This window comes from Chrysemys picta, chromosome 25, assembly GCF_011386835.1.
Source record: "Chrysemys picta bellii isolate R12L10 chromosome 25, ASM1138683v2, whole genome shotgun sequence".
Lineage (NCBI taxonomy): Eukaryota > Metazoa > Chordata > Testudines > Emydidae > Chrysemys > Chrysemys picta.
In genome coordinates, this window is record NC_088815.1 from 926,363 (window position 1) to 953,930 (window position 27,568).

Below are 27,568 nucleotides of genomic sequence, written 5' to 3' on the forward strand. Positions count from 1 at the left end.
CCCCATCTCCACATGGGGGGCACCCACTTACAGTTAGGAGGTTGCTGAGATTCACAGACAAAGCTGTGAGCCCCTACTACCAGCCCAAGTCAACCAGAGCAGGAGCAGCACTGGGGTATGCGCCACTTTCCTGTAAGACATGGGTGCTGTTTTCACACACACCCCACCGGGAGGATGACGTGCTGTTTTCACAACCACCACCACTCCCAGCTGGGAGGGAAACAAGCTTGCCCAGGAAAGAAGCTGCCTGCAAGGAAGCTGCCTAGCTGCCTCTGGAACCTGGCCGAGAGCGTGAACTGCTGGAGCCAGAGTTGTGTTTTGTTCAACGTTATGAACATTTCAGAGTTATGGACAACCTCCATTCCTGAGGTGTCCATAACTCTGAGGTTCTACTGTATATCTTTTTTTGAGATGGAGCAACGAGAATCGCATGCAGTATTCAAGGTGTGGGGATCCCATGGATTTATATAGCAGCATTATGATATTTTGTCATCTTATCTATTGCTTTCCTAATGGTTCCTAACGTTCTTTAGCTTTTTTGACTGCACACTGAGCAGATGTTTTCAGAGAACTATCCACAAGAACTTCAAGATCTCTTTCTTAAGTGGTAACAGCTAATTTAGACCCCATCGTTTTGTATGTATGGTTTTAAATGTGCATTTACTTTGCATTTATCAACATTGAATTTTATCTGCCATTTTCTTGCCCACTCATCCAGTTTTGAGAGATCCCTTTGTAACGCTTCGCAGTCTGATCTTCACTATCTTAAGTAGTTTTGTATCTGCAAATTTTGCCACTTCACTTCAAATTTTGCTCTTTTCCAGATTATGATTATATTAAACCTCTCTCCATTCTGAGAACTGACCATTTATTCCTAGCCTTTGTTTCCTGTCTTAACTAATTGCTGATCCATCAGAGAACCTTCCTTTTTTTACCATGACTGCTTACTTTCCTTAAGAGCCTTTGGTGAGAGACCTTGTCAAAGGCTTTCTGGAAGTCCAAGTATACTTTATCCACTGGATCCCCCTTATCAACATGCTTGTTGACCCCCCAAAGAATTATCATAGATTGGTGAGGTCTGATTTACCTTTACAAAAGCCATGTTGACATTTCTCCAATAAACTGTATTAAGCTACGTGTCTGTTCTTTACCATAGTTTCTACTAATCTGCCTGGTACTAAAGTTTGGCTTACCAGCCTGTAATTGCCAGGATCACCTCTGGAGCCTTTTTAAAAAACTGGTGTCGCATTAGCTATGCTCCAGTCTTCTGGTACAAAAGAAGACTGAAGTGATTGGATAACTATTAAGTGTGGTATGTAACCTATTTCATATTTCAGTTCCTTCAGAACTCTTGGGTGACTACCATCTGGTCCTGGTGACTTATTACTGTTTATTTTACCGATTTGTTCCGAAGTCTCCTGTATTGATACTTCAGCCTGGTACAGTTCCTCAGATTTTACAACTAAAAAGAATGTCTCTCACACCTGAGCCACTCTCACTTTCTCTGCAATGAAGACCAATGCAAATAATTCTTTTGAATTCTCCCCAACAGCCTTGTCTTCCTTCATTGCTCCTTTAGCACCTTGTCAAGTGGCCCCACCGATTATTTGGTAGGCTTCCTGCTTCAGATGTACTTAAAAAAATTTTGCTGTAGGTTTGAGTCTTTTGCAAGCTGCTCTTCAAATTCTCTTTTGGGCTACCCAATTATTCTTTTACACTTGACTTGCCAGAGTTTATGCTCTTTTCTATTTCCCTCACATGCCAGATGGAGAGGCCTGGATGGTCTCCACCACGTTTAAGTTCTCATGCTATGGCTATATCTCGGATAGCTGAAGATTCAATGTTTGCTAATACAGAAAGCGATAACAGAAGGGTTGATTTTAAGAAGTTCCCATGATGATTCACATGTCTGATTCAGCTGCCTTTACACAAGTTGGGTATGGCAGCTTCTTGTCCACACCAATGAACAGTACTCTGCAACTAAATACGCCAAGGCCAATGTTTGTAGTACTGGGCCTGTTGATTCCCAGCTGGTTCCAGTTAACTTTTGAAGCATGTTGATGCAAGTCTTCACTTTAGAGGCTTCTTTCTTGAGGTGGCTGTCATCCACAGTGGGCCCAATTCGGTTCAGAATCATACACGCCACCACTTTGTGCTCAAGAGGGAGATTAGCCTACAACTAGAAAGGTGATCTGCAGGTTTTCCAGGCTTTAGAAGTGCAATGACTGTAGCTTCTCATCACACCAGGGATTTCACCAGTCTGCAGGATGTTGGTGAAAATCTGCTTCATACATTTCCATACCACCAGACCCAGATTATATAGGAACTCAGGACAGACATCTTTTCCTGCTGCTTTTCCCAATTTTGTGGCTACAATGGCTGCATCTATCTCCTCACCTGTGAATGGTCCTTTGGGACACTGGACTACATATGGACATCATCTGCCCAAGCTGATGCTGGACGTGTCTGTGATACTGTTTGTCCACTAGCTATTTTGACATCCACAAAAGTTTAGCAACGATGGCATTGATTTTCACCTGCAGCACGGTGGCATGTGTGGTATTTGCAGCCCCCAGCTGTCTCAGCAGGTTCCAAGCGTGTCTGCTCCAGTGTGAAGTTTAGACCTTCTACACATTCAAGACACCATTTCTGCCTTGCTACATGCAGTGACACCAGGAGGGCTTTTCCAATTTCTGAGTCTCTACACATCATATTTGTGGAGGAGCTCTTGGCTCTCTGCAGCCCAGCAAGGAACGTATGGTGACCTCTCCCCCCTCCCGCCCCCCGCCACTCCCCCAGGGGATGTTCTTCTTTGTGACAGAGATTAGGAGTGCAGCAAAATGGTCAAAAGTCTTTGGCATTGTGTATGGGGGGGGGGGCTGAGAGAGAGAGAGATTGTATTGTCCACAGTTATTGTGAATGTGGTCCAGTCTGATTTTTTGTAGTTCCAGAACAATGCTGGTTTTGAGTAGAAAACTGGGATTAGGATGCCAATATGGGTCAGTACTGGTCTGTATTGGCTGTTCGGAAAGTCATTAAGGACAATCCACAATGCAGGCATCTGTGTCAGTACCCAGCCCGGGAAGGTAATGATCCAACCAGTGGTCCAAATACCTGGTCATGCACCACCTGAGGCACGTTGTGCATACGCTAAGAATATGTAGTTCAGTGTTCTGCTCATAACATCAGTGAATACCTGAAGAGCGATGTAAGGTGGAGAGGAGAGGTAGCTAGAGACATTTCCCCCTCCTCCTTCTTATACTCCAAACCTTGTGTACTGGAAAAATCCTTGCTGGGTCACGTGGGCAGGCAGTTCCATGGCATATGCGAGCTCCAAACTGTCCTCCAGATGAATTGTAAATTTCCTGTTTACAACTCCCCTGCTGGTGAATCTCTGATTAAGCAGGTAATGGCATTTAGCACTTCACTGGCGTGCTAGTGCGTCTATGTCTCTGAGGAAATGGCTCATGGGTATTACCCAGAATTACAATATATTTCAGTAACAATCATACAACAAAATCTCATAATTACACATGCAGTGTTGTTACACTCATTTCAACAGGATAATATTCAGCAGATTGAGTTTCTAATGATATCTCACAAGGCATACTTTCTACAAAATATAACAACTATATAAAAGCGGTGAACATGGGGTACACGGTGTCACACCCGCTTTATGACCGCTTGTATTTTGGGTGGTAATTGCTGGCAATTAGGATTTCGTAGCAACAGGCTTTTTGTTCATTTGTGACATGGGTTTCCTGGAGGGTGAGGACATCAATGGTGGTCATCTTCAGCATTTTCTTCAGGGAGTCACACTTGGACCATGAGAGGCCTTCAACATTCAATTGGCAGATCTTTACCTCAGATCTGATCTGCTTAGAACGTTAGTCCTGGGAAAGTAGACTTATTTTGTTGACCTGGTCAAAAGAGCAACAACCAACATTCGGTCACAAGTTTGATGATGTTAGTTGTGGTTTCCCACTTAACAGGATGAAACATATAAAGGTTGTCATCTTCCATTCTGAACCCTGAATACATGGGTTCATATGTGGAAGTGTTTGCAAACCTGTGCTATCCATCCCAAGCAAAGTACTCAACTGACATTCTAGGGGTTTGCCTACACTTGAAGTTCTACAGCAGCACAAGTACCAGGGGGTAGCCGTGTTAGTCTTCTTGCATCTGAAGAAGTGAGGTTTTCACCCACGAAAGCTTATGCCCAAATAAATCTGTTAGTCTTTAAGATGCCACCAGACTCCTTGTTGTTTTTACAGCAGCACAGCTGCACCCCTGCAGCTGGGCTGCTACAGCACTTCAGCGTGGACACTACCGGTGCCAACAGGGTTCCCCCATTGGCATACACAACCCACTTCCTTAAGAGGCAGTAAGTAGGCTAATGAAAGAATTATTACGTCAACCTACCGGTCTCTACACTCAGGGTTATGTCGGCTTAACTACACTGCTCAAAGGTGCGGATTTTTCACACCCTGAGCAATGCAGTTAAGCAGACTTAATTTTCTAAGAAGACCAGGCCTAAGTGGGGAGCAGAAGAGAAACCAGCATGACATCTTGGTCTATGTGATTTAAAGACGCCAAATCAGACAAAACAAGAGTAGAAAACTAATCTGTGAATACTGGCCATGGTCTCTAGTTGCAGCAGCAGAAAAGTTATTAATACAGCCCTGCAAATATGTGATTATCAGCGGACCATGTTTGCGGATGGACGTGGATTCAAACGTTATGTCTAGAGCCCTGCAAATCTGCAGATATCCACTTTATATCTGCAGACCATGTTTGTGGATCGGATGCAGATACAAATTTTGTTTCCATGCAGAGCTCCAATTATAAAGCAGAGCAGAGCATTCTCACAACACTGAAGACACCAAAGAGTCCCACCATTTTTGCCTCCCAGAAAGGTAATATTCCAGACACCTTATCACTTCCCACTTGAAGATGGAAACTAAAATGAGCACAAGAAAGAAGAGATTGACAGTTGAGTGGGAGGAAAGGGCTCAGAACATCATTTAAGAACCATACTGTCCAACATATGGAATTAGTTAAGACATGCAATGAAGTACAGCTCAAAGACAAACAATGCAAAGTAATCCCTTATTCTTTGAACTGTGGCTTGGGGCAAATTGTGAACAAATTTCAACCTAAATAAAACTAATTTTCAATTTAAGGCTTTTGGCTTTTTGAATATCTGCCACTACTCACATCTTGAAGAATGGCTGATACATGCTCTGTTCTCATGTCAGCTCTTCTAGGAAATCACCTTGCCACAGAGGAAGTATTTTTCCATGAAAAACTATACAATATTTAAATTGTAAGCTCTTTGGGGGCAGGGACCATCTTCTTTGTTATTTGTACAGCACCCAGCACAGTGGAGTCCAGTCCAAAAATCTAGCGTTTGCGGGAGCTATGGTAATACAAATAAATATAAAACTGGCCAGGTGACAATGGAATGCAGCATTTTTCCTCAGTTCTTTCCACAATCAAGGCAGGAATATGAATAACGTTTCGATCCTTGATATGCCTGTGGAAAATCCTCATTTGCCATGGCTTTATGAATGGTCATGCCTGAGCAGATCACTGTTGTCCATCCATTTGGCTGCCTATTTAATCACTGAGCCTTCATTAAAATTCTGAAGCTAAAAAACAATAACCACCTGCAATATTCTAAGACGATAAGAGAACTTAGGAGGTGCAGCCTCAAAGATTTAGCGTAGTTTCAGTGAAATAGAGATTTACCTAATGTCTGTATCGTGAAGTTATTGTAAGGTCTGAAAAACTCCATAACTGAGACCTTTCAGGAAGAGTGAGTTTCCAGCAAACCGATCCTGCTTAGCTACATGAACATACTATTAATTTTCAGAAAAAATGCTCAATATCAGTCATAAGAAACAACATGTTCATTTTATAAAGTTTAGAAAAAGGTTGACTGATCTAATATTATCTACAATAGAGCCTTGGAATCCAACAAGAGCAGACATGTTGAATCTGGATCGCCTCTGATGACCTTCTCTGGCTTGTAGAGTCAGCACTGTGCGTGCTGCAGAGCGTCTGCACCAATGGGTCACAGCACCTCTCACTCTACAGCAGGGATTCTCAAACTGGGGGTCAGGATATAGTGCCCCTCTATAAAAAGGGAAATAAAAACAACCCAGGAAACTACAGACCAGTCAGTTTAACTTCTGTGCCAGGGAAGATAATGGAGCAAGAAATTAAGGAAATCATCTGCAAACACTTGGAAGGTGGTAAGATGATAGGGAATAGCCAGCATGGATTTGTAAAGAACGAATCGTGTCAAACCAATCTCATAGCTTTCTTTGGTAGGATAACAAGTCTTGTGGATAAGGGAGAAGCTCTGGATGTGGTATACCTAGACTTTAGTAAGGCATTTGATACAGTCTCGAATGATATTCTTATCGATAAACTAGGCAAATACAATTTAGATGAAGCTACTCTAAGGTGGGTGCATAACTGGCTGGATAACCGTACTCAGTTGTTATTAATGGTTCCCAATTCTGCTGGAAAGGCATAACAAGTGGGGTTCCGCAGGGATCTGTTTTGGGACCGGCTCTGTTCAATATCTTCATTAACGACTTAGATATTGGCATAGAAAGTACGCTTATTAAGTTTGCAGATGATACCAAACTGGGAGGGATTGCAACTGCTTTGGAGGACAGGGTCATAATTCAAAATGATCTGGACAAATTGGAGAAATGGTCTGAGGTAAACAGGATGAAGTTTAATAAAGACAAATGCAAAGTGCTCCACTTAGGAAGGAAAAATCAGTTTCACACATACAGAATGGGAAGAGACTCTCTAGGAAGGAGTACGGCAGAAAGGGATCTAGGGGTTATAGTGGACCACAAGCTAAATATGAGTCAACAGTGTGATGCTGTTGCAAAAAAAGCAAACATGATTCTGGGATGTATTAACAGGTGTGTTGTGAGCAAGACACAAGAAGTCATTCTTCCGCTCTACTCTGCGCTGGTTAGGCCTCAGCTGGAGTATTGTGTCCGGTTCTGGGCACCGCATTTTAAAAAAAGATGTGGAGAAATTGGAGCGGGTCCAGAGAAGAGCAACAAGAATGATTAAAGGTCTTGAGAACATGACCTATGAAGGAAGGCTGAAAGAATGGGTTTGTTTGGCTCGAAAAAGAGAAGACAGAGGGGACATGATAGTTTTCAGGTATCTAAAAAGGTGTCATAAGGAGGAGGGAGAAAACTTGTTCACCTTAGTCTCTAAGGATAGAACAAGCAGCAATGGGCTTAAACTGCAAGGGAGGTTTAGGTTGGATATTAGGGGAAGTTCCTAACTATCAGGGTGGTTAAACACTGGAATAAATTGCCTAGGGAGGTTGTGGAATCTCCATCTCTGGAGATATTTAAGAGTAGTTTAGATAAATGTCTATCAAGGATGGATCTAAACAGTATTTGGTCCTGCCATGAGGGCAGGGGACTGGACTCCATGCCCTCTCGAGGTCGCTTCCAGTCCTAGAATCTATGAATCTATTTGGGGGGGGGGGTGAGTCAAGAGCTGTCAGCCTGCACCCCAAACCCAGCTTTGCCTCAAGCATTTATAATGGTGTTAAATATATCAAAAAGTGTTTTTAATTCATAAAGGGGGTTGCACTCAGAGGTTTGCTATACGAAAGGGGTCACCAGTACAAAAGTTTGAGAACCACTGTTGTTTTCAGAAACTTTTTTTCTGGGGACCCAGTTAAAGAAAACTGTTGATGCCTACAACCCAACAGAGCTGGGGATGAGGGGTTTGAGGTGTGGGAGGGGCTCAGGGCTCTGGACTGGGATGCAGACTCTGGGGGGGGGGCAAGGATGAGGGGTTTGGCATGCAGGAAGGGGTCCCAGGTTTGGGGGGGGGGGGGGGAGCTCAGGGCTGGGGCAGGGGACTGGGGCATGGGCTTACCTTGGGTGGCTCCCGGTCAGCAGCAAAGCTGGGATGCAGAGGCAGGCTTCCCGCCTGTCCTGGCACCGCGGACCGCACTGCGCCCTGGAAGCAGTCAGCCACAGGTCTGGCTCCCCGTGGCCCCCCTGTCTAGAAACCAGAACCGCTGCTTGCCACATCCGGGACACAGCGTAGTTTCGGAGCAGGTAGGCCTTAGCTGGGCAGCACCACCAACAGCACTTTTAACGCCCCGGTCGGCAGTGCTGACCAGAGCCGCTAGGGTCCCTGGGTTCTGAGCAAGGCGACCCAGTGCCTTACATGCCGCAACCCAGTACTGTGTAGCGACCCGAACTTTGAAAAACACTGCTTTACAGCACGCACACAGTACTGCAAAAGAGCAACAGCCAGTAGGAGCTGGCATAGAGTTGCCATATCAACCCTACAAGCAGGAAGCAGTGGCACTGACTCAGGTTTGGGACAGGCTGGAAAATGACTTGACCTTCTTGGGGTGGGATCAGGCCAGGTGGTTTTGGGTCCATGCCAGGCTTAAAAATTAGACCTGAGCAGAATTCTAATCTACAAGCGTCAAACAATAACACAGCATGTACTCCTAGTTTGGGGATGCTTGGCCAACAAGAGAATCAGCTTCTAGATGAAGTGTCACTTGCATCCTGTGAACAGCCATTCACTAAAAAAGTGATGTATAACGTTTATTTTAATACCTATGTTAAAGCTTCTTGAAACATCAGCACATGTCAAAGTATATGGAATTACTGCAAGATTGCAAAAGAAAAAAAATTGTTCCTTTACTACCAGAAAAATGACTATTTGCCAGTCTTCAAGAGGTTAGGAGTCTTAAAATGCATAATTCAGTGCCAGGATGTTTCCCACCATGGCTTTCTATCAAGTAGAATGAATATATTTAAAATGCATGAATCTAAGCAGGAAGAGGTATGCTAAAGAGGTTTTCTATGTATAAATATATCTATAACTGGTTCAAAATATACAGGTTACACCAAGGGTCTCAATCACGCGGCCCGCGGGGTTATTTTCTGCAGCCCGCGAGATCCTCGCGGCCCCCCTGCCCTCCCCCAATGTTTACCTAGAGCGGCTCCGACCCAACGCGCACTGGGAGCAGGGCAGGCTCCCTGCCTGCCCTGCCCCCATGCCGCTTCCCGGAGCAGCGTGGGGGAAGGGAGCCTACCCTGCCCCTGTTGTGTGTCCGGCTGAAGCCCGCCCCCCGAACCCCTCCTGCAGCCAAACCCCCTGCCCTGAGCCCCCTGCTGCATCTCAATCCCCTGCCTATACCCCCTCCTGCACCCCAACCCCCTGTCCTGAGTCCCCCGCCACACCCTGCACCCCAACCCCTTGCCCTGAGCCTCCTGCCACACCCCACACCCCTGCACCCCGCACCCCTCCTGCACCCTGCACCCCAACCCCCTGCCGTAAGTCCCCGCCACACCCCACACCCCTCCTGCACCCCCTGGGGGCAGGGAGGGGGCAGAGTTGGGGGAGATTTCAGGGAAGGGGTGGGAAGAGACAAGGCCGGGGCGGGATCTCATGGAAGGGGTGGAGTGGGGGCAGGGCCGAGGGGGAGGGGTCAGTAAATGCAGCCCTCGAGCCAATGTACGAGTCCTCATGTGGCCCTCGTGGTCATTTGAGTTTGAGACCCCTGGGTTACACTATCACCAATACTGTGAAACTAACCTTTAAGCACAACAGAATAGAGTACTTGAACTCAGTTTAGTTCCCAGGTAAACTTGCTATTCTCAAAACAAAACTCTCATAGACAATCTACAGGAACTCACTACATTAATCCAAAAACAATAATCTGACTTTTCAACAAGTCAATACCAAACATTAAAATAAAGAAAAAACAAGAGTTCTGTCACCATTCTTGGCATCAACACCTATTGTAACAGGCAGTTACATTCAACAGCCTTTTCACAGAAGTTTAGTTTCAACAATTTGCTCTCTCACTACTGTTACAAAATGTGGGTTCTATGCATGTACAGTAGCAAGTGAAATAACTATCTTTGTCTAAGCGTTGTTTAATCTGTATGCCACCCAAAGCTACCAAAATCCATCCTTCCAATTACACATCCAAACTATATTATACTAACAAGCTAAACTTGTGACTATTGTAACTATAAAGACCGATACTCAACTCCTTTAAACAGTAATTTATCTATTACTCCTGGGGAAATTCTGTGCTGTATGTGTGCATAATTAATGAGCCACAAATTTTTAAATTTTTAGAAAGAAAAAAGCTTCTGCTGAAATGTTGCTGCAGTTCTGCTTTTTGCCCACCAGAGGGCGCTGTGGTGAACGACCACAGCAACAGTTCCCAGCCAGCTAAGGAAAAGAAAGAGCCTGCCTTCTTCGTAGCGCCTGTCAGGCCAGGTCAGGAGACGGGGTTATGGGGAGACAGGGGCTTATAAGGACTAGTGGGGGAGGACAGACTGGGGCAGGGGGCTAAATGGAACTGGAGCATAGGGCCACAGAGGAGAGGGAGGTGTAAGGCCACATGGTGATGGTGGGCAGTGGATAGAAAGCTGGCTAGATTGTTGGGCTCAACGGGTAGTGATCAATGGCTTGATGTCTAATTGGCAGCTGGTATCAAGCAGAGTGCCCCAGGGGTCGCTCCTGGGGCCGGTTTTGTTCAACATCTTCATTACTGATCTGGATGATGGGTCAGATTGCACCCTTAGCAAGCTCGCAGATGACACTAAGCTGGGGGGAGAGGTAGATAGGGTCCAGAGTGACCTAGACAAATTGGAGGATTGGGCCAAAAGAAATCTGATAAGGTTCAACAAGGACAAGTGCAGAGTCCTGCACTTAGGAAGGAAGAATCCCATACACTGCTACAGGCTGGGGATCAACTGGCTAAGTGGCAGTTCTGCAGAAAAGGACCTAGGGATTACAATGGATGAGAAGCTGGATAGGAGTCAACAGTGTGCCCTTGTTGCCAAGAAGGCTAACAGCATATTGGGCTGCACTAGTAGGGGCACTGCCAGCAGATCGAGGGAAGGGATTATTCCCCTCTATTCGGCACTGGTGAGGCCACATCTGGAGTAGAGTGTTTGTAGAGGCCTGCAGGGGCAGGGTGCTGGGAGGGACGCCGAGCCCTGATTAGGGGGCGGGGCTTGGCTGAGTAGGGGGCCCATAAAGGCGGCCGCCCAGCCAGGCAGCGGCACAGCTGCGAGCAGCGGCACCGGAGGCAGCAAACAGGGCGGCTAACAGGGGAGTTTGCAGGGGGAGGTTAAGGGGGAGGCAGGAGGGCGCGGTGTGTTGTGTGCTCTGTGCCCTCAGATGCAGAGACCAGAGACTGCAGCAGCCATGAGCCAAGCAGCAGGAGACAGAATGCAGATGGCAGCATGTGGAAGCTGTGGTATGTATATACTCCTAGCAGGGGAGCTGGAACACAGGTATGTTTGTATGAAGTGTCGCCTTATAGTGTTACTGGAGGAAAAGATTAAGGGGTTGGAGATGCAGGTAGACACCCTGGTGGAGTTTAGATGGGGATTTGAGCAGCTGATGGAGGACAGGCAAGTGGGTGCTGAAGGGGAATGCTCTGCAGTGCAGGTGGAGGCAGAGGTAGAGGTCGGTGAGAGGGGAATGGAAGAGGGAGAACAAGGGAGGTGGAAGCATGTGACTGTGAGAAGCAGGCCAAGGAAAAGGAGGGCCAGTGAGGGGGGGATAGAACTCAGGAACAGGTTTGGGTGTTTGGATGACGAGGTGGACAGGCAGCAGGTGGTGACTGAAGGTGGGGGGGTGAGGAAGAAGAGAAGAGCAGCTAGTCCGAGAGAGAGAGGGGAGGTGTTGATGGAGACAGCACAAAACCTGGGCCCCCAGAGGATAGAGGAAGGCATAAGGGGGAGCATAAGGAAAGATAGGAACAGACACGGGTCAGGACTAGAGGGATCAGAGACTAGATTACTAGATCGCACTGTTGCCAGGCGACAGCAGGTGTATGTAATTGGAGACTCTTTACTGAGGAGATTGGACAGGCCTGTGACCAGGGCAGACCCGGAGAACAGAAGGGTGTGCTGTCTACCAGGCGCAAAGATACGCGATGTGGACCTGCGGTTGAAAAGGATCCTAAAAGGAGCAGGTAAGAACCCCTTGATAATCCTTCATGTAGGAACGAATGACACGGCTAGGTTCTTGTTAGAGAGAATCAAGGGAGATTATGCCAGGCTGGGGAAGACGCTCAAGGAGATAGAGGCTCAGATTATCTTTAGTGGGATTCTGCCTGTTCCTAGGGAAGGGCAGCAAAGGGCTGATAGGATTGTGAGAATAAATAGCTGGCTAAGGGAGTGGTGCTATAAGGAGGGCTTTGGGATGTATGGCCACTGGGAGACTTTTGAGGACAGACACCTGTTCTCGCGGGATGGGCTTCACCTGAGTAGGGAAGGAAATAGACTTCTGGGAGGGAAGCTAGCTCACCTTATCAAAAGAGCTTTAAACTAGGAAGTTTGGGGAGACGGTTGGGAGATGCACAGTTAATCTCCACGCCAGATTCCAGTATTGAAAAGGTGAGTGAAATGAGAGGAGACATAGCCGGGGAGATGAGATTGGACATAGGAGGGACAGGGGGAACAGACACAAAGAGGCCCGCAACATATAGTGTTACTAATGGGAGACAGGCTAAACAACATACATTAGGGTGTTTATACACCAATGCAAGAAGCCTAGGTAATAAAATGGAGGAATTGGAGCTCTTGGTCCGAGAATTGAAACCGGATAGCGTAGGAATAACTGAAACGTGGTGGAATGGCAGTCACGACTGGAGCACAGGTATGGAGGGGTATGCACTGTTTAGGAAAGACCGGGACAAAGGTAAAGGTGGGGGGGTGGCACTGTATGTCAATAGTGAAATAAGCTGTAAAGAAATAATAGTTGATGGAATAGATAACACGGAGTCTGTCTGGGCAATACTCACACTGGATAAAAGGACTACTAGAGTCTCTCCAGGGATAGTGCTTGGGGTGTGCTATAGACCGCCGGGATCGACCCAGGATATGGATAAGGAACTATTTAATGTGTTTAGAGAAGTAAATACTAATAGAAACTGTGTAATTATGGGGGACTTTAACTTCCCGGAGATAGATTGGGGAACAAACGCTAGTAGCAATAATAGGGCTCAGATGTTCCTAGATGTGCTTGCTGATCAATTCCTTCATCAAGTGGTAGCTGAACCGACGAGGGGGGAGGCCATTTTAGATTTCATTCTGGTAAGTAGTGAGGACCTCGTCGAGGAAGTGGTAGTAGGGGACAACTTGGGCTCCAGTGATCATGAGCTAATTCGGTTTAAACTAAATGGAAGGAGTAACAGAATTAAGTAAAAGACTAGGGTTTATAATTTTAAAAAGGCCAATTTTAACAAATTAAGGGGACTGGTAAGGGAAGTGGATTGGGCAAACATATTAATGGATCTAAAGGCAGAAGAAGCCTGGGATTACTTTAAGTTAAAGATGCATGAGCTGTCAGAGGCCTGTATCCCAAAAAAGGGAAAAAGATTACTAAGCAAGAGATTTAGACCAAGCTGGATGAGCGACCGACTCAAAGGGGCGATTAGGAAAAAAACAGAAAGCGTACAAAGAGTGGAAGAGGGGAGGGATCAGTAAGGAAACTTACCTTAGTGAAGTCAGAGAATGTAGAGATAGAGTGAGAAAGGCCAAAGGCCGTGTAGAGTTGGACCTAGCGAGGGGAATTAAAAGCAATAGTAAGAGGTTTTACAGCCATATAAATAGGAAGAAAGCAAAGAAAGAAGAAGTGGGACCGCTGAAGACTATAGCCGGAGAGGAGATTAAAGATACTCTAGGCATGGCGCAATATCTCAATGAATATTTTGCATCGGTGTTTAATGAGGCCAATGGAGGTATTAGGGATACTAGCACTGTGACAGAAGGGCATAACCGTATCCGAGGTAGAAACAAACCTTGAACACCTTAATGGGGCTAAGTCAGGAGGACCAGACGATCTTCATCCGAGGATATTGAAGGAATTGGCACGGGAAATAGCAGGCCCATTAGCGATAATATTTAATGAATCTGTAAACTCGGGGGTGGTCCCGTTAGACTGGAGAATAGCTAATGTGGTTCCTATTTTCAAGAAAGGGAAAAAAGTGATCCGGGTAACTACAGGCCTGTTAGTTTAACATCTGTAGTGTGCAAGGTGCTGGAGAAAATTCTGAAAGGGAAACTAGTTGAGGACCTTGAGGTTAATGGCAATTGCGATAAATTGCAACATGGTTTTACGAAGGGCAGATCGTGCCAAACGAATCTGATCTCCTTCTTTGAGAAAGTAACGGACTTATTAGATAAGGGAAATGCGGTGGACCTAATATACCTGGATTTCAGTAAAGGGTTGGATACTGTACCCCATGAGGAATTATTGGTTAAACTGGAAAACATGGGGATCGATATGAAAATCCAGAGGTGGATAAGGAATTGGTTAATGGGGAGAATGCAGCGGGTCGTATTAAAGGGTGAACTGTCAGGTTGGAGGGAGGTTACTAGTGGAGTGCCTCAAGGTTCAGTTTTGGGACCCATTTTATTTAATCTATTTATAACTGACCTCGGAACCAATTGCAGGAGTGGGCTGATAAAGTTTGCGGATGATACAAAGGTGGGAGGCGTTGCAAATTCGGAGGAGGATAGGGATATTCTGCAGGGAGACTTGAATGAGCTTGTGAATTGGAGTGTCAGAAATAGGATGAAGTTTAATAGTGAAAAGTGTAAGGTGATGCACTTGGGGATGACTAATAACAATTTTAGTTACAAGTTGGGGACGCATTGGTTAGAAGTAACGGAAGAGGAGAAGGACCTAGGGGTCCTTGTAGACCGCAGGATGACTATGAGTCGACAATGTGACGTGGCGGTGAAGAAAGCCAATGCGGTCTTGGGATGCATTAGGCGAGGTATATCTAGTAGGGATAAGGATATCCTGCTTCCGTTGTATAAGGCACTGGTGAGACCTCATTTGGAGTATGTGTGCAGTTCTGGTCTCCCATGTTTAAAAAAGATGAACTCAAACTGGAACGGGTGCAGAGAAGGGCGACTAGGATGATTAGAGGAATGGAAAACCTGTCGTATGAAAGGAGACTAGAGGAGCTTGGGTTGTTTAGTCTGACAAAACGAAGGCTGAGGGGGATATGATTGCTATCTTTAAATATATCAGAGGGGTAAATACAAGGGAGGGAGAGGAATTATTCCAGCTTAGTACTAATGTGGACACGAGAACGAATGGATATAAACTGGCCGTGGGGAAGTTCAGGCTTGAAATTAGACGAAGGTTTCTGACCGTTAGAGGGGTGAAATATTGGAACGGCCTTCCGAGGGAAACGGTGGGGGCGACGGACCTGTCTGGTTTTAAGATTAAGTTAGATAAGTTTATGGAGGGAATGGTTTAATGGTAAAACATAGTAGCCAAGGAATACCAAGCAATGGTAGGTAAATAATATAATGGCTAACAGGGGTCAGGCTAGAGACTCTTGCCTAAATGCTCGGGGTCTTACTGATCACCATATTTGGGGTCGGGAAGGAATTTTCCTCCAGGGTAGATTGGCTGAGCCTCTGGAGGTTTTTCGCCTTCCTCCGCAGCATGGGGCAGGGATCACTAGCAGGAGGGTCTCTGCCAATTGAAGTCACTAAAACACAGGATTGGGGACTTCAACAGCAGAGTCCAGGGAAGGGGTAGGGACGGTTTTGTGGCCTGCAGCATGCAGGGGGTCAGACCAGATGATCATAATGGTCCCTTCTGACCTTAAAGTCTATGAGTCTAGGAGTACTGCGTCCAGTTTTGGGGCCCCCACTCCAGAAAGGATGTGGACAAATTGGAGAGAATCCAGGGGAGGGCAATGAAAATTATTATGGTGCTGGGGCACGTGACTTATGAGGAGAGGCTGAGGGAACTGGGCTTATATAGTCTGCAGAAGAGAAGAGTGAGGGAGGATTTGATAGCAGCCTTCAACTACAAGGAAGGGGGTGGGGGGGGGGTTCCCAACGAGGATGGAGCTCGGCGGTTCTCAGTGGTGGCAGATGACAGAACAAAGAGCAAAGGTCTCAAGTTGAAGTGGGGGAGGTCTAGGTTCGATATCACTGGTCTACAATTTGAGAAGTCGTCTGCTTCAGAGATAAAATGTGCTATTTATTATGTATTTTGATGCGTTGAATTCAAATATGACAATTAAAACAACTGATTGGCTACTGTTTCTAAGATATTTAAGTTTTTACATTTTATGTCTATGTATATTGTGTAGATAGTAGAGTTTTAATCATAAATTGTAAACCTAGGTCTTTTCATGTGTTTATGGTTGCTTTACATGATAATATTTCACCTGTCCTGTTTATGTAACACTTCAAAAATCCGCAAAAGGGTTATACAAATAAAATTTATTATGAAACAAAAGGCAAAAAAATATTATGTACATAGTTTAGTCCTATTCAGTGTCTACTCGGCGCTTCTTGGCTTGTCTCTTGTATTCATTAAATGGAGCATCTCTTGTCACTGTCCAACAATAGTCTGCAAGCATTGATGGGCTCCATTTGCCCTGACAGCGTTTCTCCATTGTTGCAATGTCCTGGTGAAATCACTCGCCGTGCTTGTCGCTCACTGCTCCGCAGTTCGGTGGAAAAAAAATCTAGATGAGAGTGCAAAAATGTATCTTTAGTGACATGTTGCAATCAAGGCTTTTGTATGCCTTGAGGAGGTTTTCCACCAACAACCTGTAGTTGTCTGCCTTGTTGTTTCCGAGAAAATTTATTGCCACTAACTGGAAGGCTTTCCATGCCGTCTTTTCCTTGCCACGCAGTGCATGGTCAAATGCATCATCTCGAAGAAGTTCACGAATCTGAGGACCAACAAAGACACCTTCCTTTATCTTAGCTTCACTTAACCTTTTGAAATTTTCCACGGAGGTACTTGAAAGCTGCTTGTGTTTTGTCAATGGCCTTGACAAAGTTCTTCATCAGACCCAGCTTGATGTGTAAGGGTAATAACAAAATCTTCCTTGATTCAACAAGTGGTGGATGCTGAACACTTTTCCTCCCAGGCTCCAATGACTGTCGGAGTGGCCAATCTTTCTTGATGTAGTGGGAATCTCTTGCACGACTATCCCATTCGCAGAGAAAACAGCAGTACTTTGTGTATCCAGTCTGCAGAGCAAGCCAGAGAGCAACAACCTTCAAATCGCCACAAAGCTGCCACTGATGTTGGTCATAGTTTATGCATCTCAAAAGTTGTTTCATGTTGGTCATGCAGTCCATATGAAGGAAACCTATGACAACTGGAATTGATGGCAAAACATTGCCATTATGCAGTAAAATAGCTTTAAGACTCATCTTCCATGAATCAATGAACAGTCTCCACTCATCTGGATCGTGAACGATGTTGAGGGTGCCATCACACCACTGATGTTGTTGCAGGCTACAAGATCACTTTCCATGAAGAAGAAAGTGACAAGATCCTTTTGATGGTCCCGGAACATGGAAACCCTAACATCACCTGCCAGGAGATTCCACTGCTGTAGTCTGGAGCCCAACAGCTCTGCCTTACTCTTGGGTAGTTCCAAATCCCTGACAAGGTCATTCAGTTCACCTTGTGTTATGAGGTGTGGGTCAGAGGAGGAGGATGGGAGAAAATGTGGGTCCTGTGACATTGATGGTTCAGGACCAGAAGTTTCTTCCTCTTCCTCAAGTGAGAATGATTCTGGTGCATCAGGAACTGGCAGTCCTTCTCCGTGGGGTACTGGGCGTATAGCTGATGGAATGTTTGGATAATGCACAGTCCACTTTTTCTTCTTTGACACACCTTTCCCAACTGGAGGCACCATGCAGAAGTAACAATTGCTGGTATGATCTGTTGGCTCTCTCCAAATCATTGGCAGTGCAAAAGGCATAGATTTCCTTTTCCTGTTCAACCACTGGCGAAGATTTGTTGCACAAGTGTTGCAGCATATGTGTGGGGCCCACCTCTTGTCCTGATCTCCATTTTTGCAGCCAAAATAAAGGTGATAGGCTTTCTTAACCATAGTGGTTATACTGCGCTTTTGTGATGCAAAAGTCACTTCACCACAAACATAGCAGAAGTTATCTGCACTGTTCACACAAGTACGAGGCATCTCTGCTCACTTTGGCTAAACAGAAATGTGTCCCTTTGCAAAATCAAACACTGACAAATAAGAGCACAACACCGTATGATTTCTAGAGCTGATATAGGGCAATTTGTTCAGCAGAGTGATGTAAGCTTCGTTATGATTGCATCATCCATGACTTCTAGGAATAACATGATGCAATTCGTATCATGTATGATGCAATACCAGCTGCAGATTGCATCATTCATTGTTTTGCCTAAAAAGCAAGTAATGTCCAGACCCAGTCATAGATTTATTCATAGATCCAGTCAAAGATGTATTTTAGTCATTTCTGGTTTAAATTGAGATCCTTTCCCTTTATAACTCACTTATCCTCCGCCATTCCCAAGTCAAGGGTAGTATATACTGACCCAATAGCATATTTTGAAAACTAGAGCCAATCAACAATTTTAAGCATCATTTTCGTTCTCAGTGATCCAGAATTAGTAAAGTTTGACTACATTTATTTCAGAAGTATTTTGGCTGTAGAGCAGTGTATTAGGAAACACTTTTACTACAAGGGTGGTGAAGCACTGGAATGGGTTACCTAGGGAGGTGGTGGAATCTCCATCCTTAAAGGTTTATAAGGCCTGGCTTGACAAAGCTCTGGCTGGGATGATTTAGTTGGTGTTGGTCCTGCTTTGAGCGGGGGGTTGGACTAGATGACCTCCTGAGGTCCCTTCCAATCCTAATCTTTTATGACGTGGTGTAGAGCTACATAGCGCCAAAGGGTGGCTGAGTGGGGGCACAGAGACAGATGGGGGTATAGGGACAAATAGGGACAGGGGAGGGGCTGAGTGTGGGCACAGAGACACATGGGGACAGGGGAGCAGGGCCATCTGGGGATGGGAAGAGGGGGTGTATGAGTGGGGGTGGAGGGGCATGTGGACAAGGAGTGCAAGGACTCATGAGGTGCAGGAACACACAGGAGCAGGGACAGATGTTCCTGACTGAATGGGAGAGAATAGGGGTGAGCCAGGGTCTACATGGGGGAAGCTCCCTAACAATCCCTCCCCACACCCCAAAAAATACCTGTTGCATACTTTTCCCACCCATACCCAACAACCCTCCAAGTTTACACCCAGGCACCTTTCCAGCAATTTACTTCCCTCTCCCTCAGCTCCATCATTACTCCTAACTCCCCCAAGCCTTTGCACTGCTTCTGAGGGATGCAGGAAATACGGTTCTGTATTGTAGTTTAAATAAATTATTACTCAGAGTTCTGTAGTAATATGCCTAGTAAGGAATCTATTTGTCAAAAAACATTTCCTGAATCTTTTTTGTTGTCTGTATTGTTACCCACATACTTGCTGACAGGTTTTTTGAAATAAATCATCAAAACTAATTGAAACTGGTGAGATTATATTGTGTTATTTTGACAAAATATGCAGAATTTTTATTTTTTTTTTGGCAGATTTTTAATTTTTTTGGTGCATAATTCCCCCAGGCTTAATTAAGATCAAGAATTTTGTTTACCCTAAATACAGTTTCTAACTCTAAACTGTTAAGTACTACCTGCCAGGCAAACAATATTTTCCTGTAGTTCCAAATATCACATGAAGACACACTGATGTGAAATGAAGCACACTGAAGGCCACCTTGGAAGTTAATTACAGCAAAATAGCATATCTATATCTATAGGACAGATTTCTTAGTGGGATGAGGTAAACACACAAAAACAGGAGTAACTGACTTTATTAGCAAGCCTGGCAGCATTCGTTGACATGTATCAGAGGGGTAGCACCTGGTAGTCTGCATCCAGAAAAACAACGAGGAGTTCGGTGGCACCTTAAAGACTAACAGATTTCTCTCTTAGTCTTTAAGGTGCCACCGGACTCCCTGTTATTAGTTGACAAGATCACCTTATATAAGAACAAGTGACACAGAACTGAGAGGAGACTATGATAAAGATGAACAAAGCCAGCCATTTCAAGTATACATCTAACCTACATCACTGGGAATTAAAAATATAAACATGTTTTTCTTTAAAAAAAGTGTTAATGCTACAACACTGTAATAGCTAGTAACACACTACAGAATACTTCGCAATTATTCACCGATCTAGCTAGGTTCTTATAGTCACAACCATTACCATTGTATCTGAGCACCTCCCATAAGTAGTTTTAGAGACACTTCTGTTTCCAAAAATCTTCTCTATTGAGATCACAAATACGACCATCGCATAACTAGAGCACAAATCTCTATTACTACAATTTAGATTCAGATATTTGAAAGACCTCAGAGTTCATTCCTGCTCGCTGGTTAATCAACTCCACCAAACAAATACAACATGTAACGCTAGGGTAACAGCCACCACACCGACCTGCCCTAGCCTCCCCGCCACAGCCCCTCCACCTCGGCCCATGCCTCGCTAGGCGTGACCCCCACAGGCAGCCCCCCCCCCATGCCTCGCTAGGCGTGACCCCCACAGGCAGCCCCGCCACAGCCCCCCCCCCATGCCTCGCTAGGCGTGACCCCCACAGCCTCCCCCCATGCCTCGCTAGGCGTGACCCCCACAGCCTCCCCCCATGCCTCGCTAGGCGTGACCCCCACAGCCCCCCCCATGCCTCGCTAGGCGTGACCCCCCACAGCCTCCCCCCATGCCTCGCTAGGCGTGACCCCCACAGCCTCCCCCCATGCCTCGCTAGGCGTGACCCCCACAGCCTCCCCCCATGCCTCGCTAGGCGTGACCCCCACAGCCCCCCCCCATGCCTCGCTAGGCGTGACCCCCACAGGCGGGACGGAGTGTACCCCCAACACACACTGTGCAAACGGCGCCCAGAACGGGCGCAACCTCTCTCTCGGAGCAGTCTTTCGAGACCGGGGACCAACCAGAGACCCCCGCCGCCCCGGCCCCGCAAGGCTCAGGCAGGGCAGCCGGTCGCGAGCCCCCGCCCCTCACTCAGGTAAGCCCCCAGCAGCCGGGCTCCAAGGAGGGCGGGCGGGTCCCGGCGGCCCCGCTCCCCACGCTACCTCCCGGGTGGTGACCTCCTCCTTCTCGGAAATCTTCAGCAGTAACCGGTCGTTCTCCAGCTCCAGCGCTCGCACCCGGTCGATGTAGATGGCCAGGCGGTCATTGAGCTGCCGCAGCTCCTCCTTCTCTTGCAGCCGGGAGATGCGGGCGGGGGAGAGCGGGGTCCCGCCGGGGGCGGCGCGGCTCGGGGTGCCCGACATGGCGCTCGTTTCGCGGGACGAGCAAGCGGCGCGCTCATTCAATCCGGCCACACTGAGGGAGGGAGGGAGGGAACGGCAAGATGGCGGAGGAAACCGCCTCCCAGCTGCGCGGCGCCACCTGGGAAATGAAGTCTCCGCGCCAAGATGGCCGCCGGCGGCTGTGCTCTGGGAGTGGCCGAGGGGGGCGAGGAAAAAAAGATGGCGGGAACTCCTACCGCAGGGCATGCTGGGGATTGTAGTCACAACCTGGCCTCCATTTTGTGGCCCGATGCCAACAACCCTGCATCCGCCTCCGCGCAGTCTCTGTCAGCCCTTATTTCCCGCGTGTAAGGCTGAGCTTGGAGGTGCCCTGGCTGGCCCTATGCAAGGGGCGGGGCCTCCCCTCCCCACCCCACCCACACACCCCCTCAGGCCCTGGCCTGGCAGGAACCGGCCGAGGTGCACTTTGGAGTGTCCTTTTCATTGACTAGCAGTGAAAAGCTCCTTCATGAGGCAGGCTGACCCCTTTGAGGCCATTTTAGCAACCTAGGCTCCCCCAGGAGTCTCCCTTAGGCTACAACAAGGCCACTAGCTGGCTTCAAGCATGACAGCTGGCTTTTCAACTGTAGCTGCCACATCTGAAAACCAGGGCCGCCCTGGGCCCTGCAGGGGTCCCCACCAGAATACAGTATTCTGTTGTACTGCAACTTTTTTTATGGGTCCCCGAAATTGCTTTGCCCCAGGCCCCCTGAATCTCCTGCTGAAAACCACTCTCCTTGTGCTGCTCACCGCTTTGTCTAGGCTAACCTCCGAGAACAGAGGTGGTGTTGGATGGAGTTAACGAACTCTAACAAGCTGGAAACCTCTGTGCTGTAATGCGACCAGTTTGGCATGTGTTAAATTACACACACTTTCAAGCACCTTAGTTAACACCTGACATCACACCATCAAATCCCAAACTAGACAAGGCCTATAACAGGATTAGGGGATCCCTTTATCAGTAGGAGAAGGGGGAACTCTTCCCGACAGAGTCTTGTAGCTAGAGAGTAGGGTTGCCAGGTGTCTGGTTTTCGACCAGAACACCCAGTTGACAAGGGACCCCAGCGGCTCCGGTCAGCACAGCTGACTGGGCTGCTAAAAGTCCGATTGGCCGCAGAGTCAGCGGGGCAGTCAGGCTCTGTTCCCAGCTCCGCGCAGCTTGGGGCGGGGACTTTGGGGAAGGGGCGGAGTTGGGGCGTGGGCGGGGCCCCGTGGAGTGTCCTCCTTTTGGAGGCTCAAAATATGGTAACCCTACCCTATCCCAGCCTGGTGAAAATGAGCAAGTGATTGAGGATGGGGGAGAGCGAGGGAGGGAGGGAGGGGGGATGGCATAGGTTGGGGGGGGCTCGGAGCAGGGGTGAGGAAGGGGCGGGGTCTGGGGGAAGGTGCAGGGAAAGGGTGTTTGGTTTTCTGCAATTAGAAAGTTGGCAACCCTACTAGAGAGAAACTCAACAGGAAGCGAGAGGCAGCAAGGGCCAGATTTCCCAGGGTATTTAGTTGCCTAAAGATGCTGATAAACACCTAATGGGGTTTTCAAAAGTACCTCAGCAGGTTAGGTACCTAATTTCAATTGATTTCTGTGGGAGTTAGGTGCCTAACCTGCTTAGCCTGGTCTACACCAGCAAATTTGGTCAGTATAACTATGTCACTCAGGGGTGTCAAAAATCCACAATGCACACAGTGCTAGCTTAGCGGGAGAATTCTTTTGCGGGAGGTAGATTCACTGAAGCATTGCTACAGTGTGTTAAGTGTAGACAAGCCCTTAGGTTAGAGTTACTATATGTCTGGGTTTTCCCTGACATTTCCTGTTTTTTGATCCTCTGTCTGGGTGTATTTTTCAAATTAGAGGAAATGTCCGGGATTTTTGCGGAGAAGATGTTGCAACTCAGAAAGAGCTGTCTCCAAATCCGGATTGGTCCCTCTACTGCAGCCATAGATGCTGGATCCTGCCCACCAAGGCCCCAGCTCCCAGCCCTGGAGAGGGTGAGAGGCAGGGAAGTGTTGATGGATGGATGGCGTTGCATCCGGGGCCTGCACCAGCCGCCCTACTATCGTGACAGGAAGTGACACTGCACCCCATCTTGAGATTGAGATTGCAGGTTCCCCTTCCAGCACCCCCAGGTACCCCTCCCAGTACACAGACCCCTCCAGCGCCCCCCAAATGCCCCCACACAGTACACACACACCCTTCCAGCATCATATCCTATCCAGCACTCCCCAACTGTGCCCCCCTTCCAACTCCCCCCGCTTTCGGCTGTGTCCTCTTTTTGGGAACCTGAAAGATGGTAACCCTACCTTAGGCACTTTTGAAAATCCCAGTAGGCACCTATCTTTATCTTAGGCACCTAAATACCTTTGAAAATCTCACCTGAGATCACTGCATAGGAGCCCAAAACTCATTCCAGCAATGATGGAAGTAATGAGCATTAAGACCCAGGTCCATAAAGATTTAGGCACCTAAATCCCAGTTTTAGGCACCACTGCAATCCACAGCACTCCTGCAGCCGAATCCTGTAGGTGCCTAAGTTTTCAAGGTAAAAGTTTCCTAAGTACCTCTGTTTCTGCCTCTAGGCATATGCACTTCTGCCTTACTGTAGACGTCCAGATGCCTATCTCCTGCCTAAGGATGATCCATGAACCGGGGATGATAGGTGGAGGAGCCCGTATCTCACCTGCAGGCCCTGATCCAGCAGGCATGCTTACAGGCTGCCTGCTGGATCAGGCCCCATTCAAAAGCTGGCTCGAGGAGGACAAGAGAGAGGCGGCAGTGCCCCTCTTATAGCTTGTAGCCCACTGTTAGCATGCCCCCCCACCCAGGGCCAGCTTTAGGAATCGGGCCCCGTGCCCGCGCCTAAGAGAGCCCCGCACCTTAGGCGCCTTTTTAAATTTTTAATCTTTTTTACTCACCCAGCGGCAGTCCGCTCCAGGTCTTCGGCGGCACTTCGGCGGCGGGAGGTCCTTCAGTGCTGCCGAAGACCTGGACCGCTGCCGGGTATTTGAATCGGGCCCCGCAGGTCCTAAAGCTGGCCCTGCCCCCACTCCTACACACACATGTGGGAGACACAGGTTCAAGTCCCCCTTCAGCTGCGCTCTAACCACTGGGCTAAAAGTTATAAGGTGCGCAGCGCCACCAGCTCTGGCCATTTTGTGTGCAGTGTGGCAGACACCTAACAAGAAAAGACTTAGGTATTGCAGCTGCCTGACTCTAGAAGAATGGTTCACATTCATGGATCACAAGCAGAGATTGGTGCCTCGCTGCAGCCCAGAATTATGCACATATCTCTGGGATAGAGGCATGGCTTTGGAGACACCTTTCTTATTAGCATCTCCCATTGGCTAGTTTAGGTGGGTCCCCAGCTAGTGTGCTGGCTTTTGTGGATCGCATTCTTAGGTGCCAGAGTAGCAGCCGTGTTAGTCTGTATCTGCAAAAAGAACAGGAGTACTTGTGGCACCTTAGAGACTAACAAATTTATTAGAGCATAAGCTTTCGTGGACTACAGCCCACTTCTTCTTAGGTGCCTAACCTTCCCTATTTATTGCATAGGGAGCCTAGGCACCTAGCTCAGGCTTCAGGGACTGCAGTGCTATTCCTGTGATTTTCTAGGTACCTAAAACTTGACACTGCGACTCCTAAGTCCCTTTGTGGATCCAGGCCTAACCCTATATTTTATTACCTCATTTTAAATACAGTTATACCTAACTTAAATGCACAGGAATAAGGTTGCATCTCCTGTATATTCAGCTGCAGTATGATGCTGTGATAAAGTGATACCATGATATTCTCAGGGCTGGGTATTTTGATCTTTTCTGAAATTCTAGATGACAATTTAAAACAATGAATACATGGGAAGTTCAAGCAAAGGACATGGACGTATTGTAATCACGCAGTACCAACAAATATGTTTTCTTATTTGGAAAATTTCAGTAACTTCAATATAAAAATAATTTTGGGGGGAAAAGGCAAATTCACTAAAATCCTAAAGAGTTAATTAAATTTAACTGCACAATCTCGATTAAAGCTCTATTGAAATAATACTACCAACACCATAACCGCATTGAAATCTTCAGATTAGGGAGGTAAAAATGCCTCATGGAAAACAAGGAAAGACATTTTATCTGAAAGGAATTTTGCTGTCCATACAGTATGTAATTTTACAGGGAGGTTTCACCTCTCAATAATTTCCATAAAACCAGGATCATTGTTGCTCAGACTTGGTCCACATGAGGAACTTATGTTGGTATAACTATGTCACTCAAGGGTATGGAAAATCCACACCCCTGAGTAACGTAGTTATATCGACCTAACCCCCAGTGTAGACAGCGCTCTGTCAATGGGAGGGCTTCTCCCATCGACATAGATATGACCTGTCGGGAGGTGGAGTACCTACGCTGACAAAGGAAGTTCTCCCATTGGTGTAGGTCAGGGGTAGGCAACCTATGGCACGCATGCCGAAGGTGGCACGCAAGCTGATTTTCAGTGGCACTCGCACTGCCCAGGTCCTGGCCACCAGTCTGGGGGGCTCTGCATTTTAATTTAATTTTAATGAAGTTTCTTAAACATTTTAAAAACCTTATTTACTTTATATACAACAATAATTTAGTTATATATTATAGACTTATAGAAAAATCTTCTAAAAACGTTCAAATATCTGACTGGCACGTGAAACCTTAAATCAGAGTGAATAAATGAAGACTCGGCACACCACTTCTGAAAGGTTGCCGACCCCTGGTGTAGGTAATGTCTTCACTAAGCGCTACAGCAGCACAGCTACACTGTCGCAGTTGCAGTGCTAGAAGTATAGACAAGCCCTCAGTAATTCATCAACTACTGCTGTTTATTCCTCACTTAAAGACATACTCAAACTCTTCTCTAAACAACTGTGTTGCAAAATAATTGTGACCATGGGTGAAGAATAAGGAGCAGAAACAAGTCAAACTCCTAAAATACAAGAATCTTGTAAAAAACTGGAAGGAAAATAAAGTTGCAAATAAGCAGATTTAGCCAAATCAAATGTCTATCAAACATTTCCAGGAGGCATCAATTGTTTTTAACCTGGCAAAACTGAAGCACTTTGCTGTGCTTGGAACCATCTGTGCTGGGCTTCTTCTGAGATGCAAACTCTCAGTTTTTATATCTGAAGACTCACCAATTGCTACCAAACAGCTGAGCAGCCACCACAGCACACACTGTTCGTCAATTAAGCAATTTTTGTAAATTCAGCCCTGTGTGACCAGGGCTTGAGAGAGGGAGCTGGAGAAGAGAGATCTAATATACAAATATCACTGGTCTACAATTTTTGGCCAATCTTTCTTGATGTAGTGGGAATCTCTTGCACGACTATCCCATGATTCATATAATGTATGACGCAATACCAGCTTCAGATTGCATCATTCATTGTTTTGCCTAAAAAGCAAGTACTGACCAAACCCAGTCATAGATTTATTCATAGATCCAGTCAAAGATGTATTTTAGTCATTTCTGATTTAAATTGAGATCCCTTCCCTTTATAACTCACTTATCCTCCGCCATTCCCAAGTCAAGGGTCATATATACTGACCCAATAGCATATCTTGAAAACTAGAGCCAATCAACAATTTTAAGCATCATTTTCGTTCTCAGTGACCCGGAATTAGTAAAGTTTGACTACATTTATTTCAGAAGCATTTTGGCTGTAGAGCAGTGTAATTGAATACACCTCTACCCCGCTATAACGCGACCCGATATAACACGGGTTTGCGTATAGTGCGGTAGCAGCGGGGCTCCAGTGGCACTTTAAAGGGTCCGGGGCTCTGGCTGCTGCGGGGAGCCCCGGGCCCTTTAAATCACCGCCGGAGCCCTGCCGCTCCTACCCCGGGGCTGCGGCAGTGGGGCTTGCCGGTGATTTAAAGGGCCTGGGGCTCCCCGCAGCGGCTGGAGCCTGGAGCTCTTTAAATCACCGCCAGAGCCCTGCCACTCCTACCCCGATATAACGGGGTTTCAGCTATAACGCGGTAGGGATTTTTGACTCCCCACGACCGCGTTATAGCGGGGTAGAGGTGTACTCAAACAGCATACACCATACACACTCTGTAAAGCAAATTCATTAAAGATGGTATAGTGCTGCCAATTCTCATGATTTTATTTCAAGTCTCACAATATGTCATTTATAGGCAGCACGGGTAGTGAACCTATGGTTAAGGCTGCCTAAAAAGTTCCATTATAAGCAGGATCGGCTTTAGGCCAATTCATCCAATTTCCCTGAATCGGGCCCCGCGCCTAAGAGGGCCCCGCGCCCAAGCCCCGGTACGGCGTACCGGCGTGGCCTGGCTTCCCCAGGGGGCAATTTA

The 27,568-nt window shown here is 46.9% G+C and overlaps 1 protein-coding gene across 1 annotated transcript in view; it reads right to left on the reverse strand.

Annotated features, from left to right (window-relative positions):
• The window catches only part of LMNB2 (lamin B2), a 93,552-nt gene extending 72,229 nt beyond the window's left edge, over positions 1-21,323 (reverse strand). The window contains exon 1 of the mRNA XM_065578399.1: positions 21,023-21,323. Within this exon, the coding sequence (XP_065434471.1) occupies positions 21,023-21,223 (201 nt within the window). The 5' untranslated portion in view covers positions 21,224-21,323. The remainder of the gene's footprint in view (positions 1-21,022) is intronic.
• Positions 21,324-27,568: the final 6,245 nt, after the last annotated feature.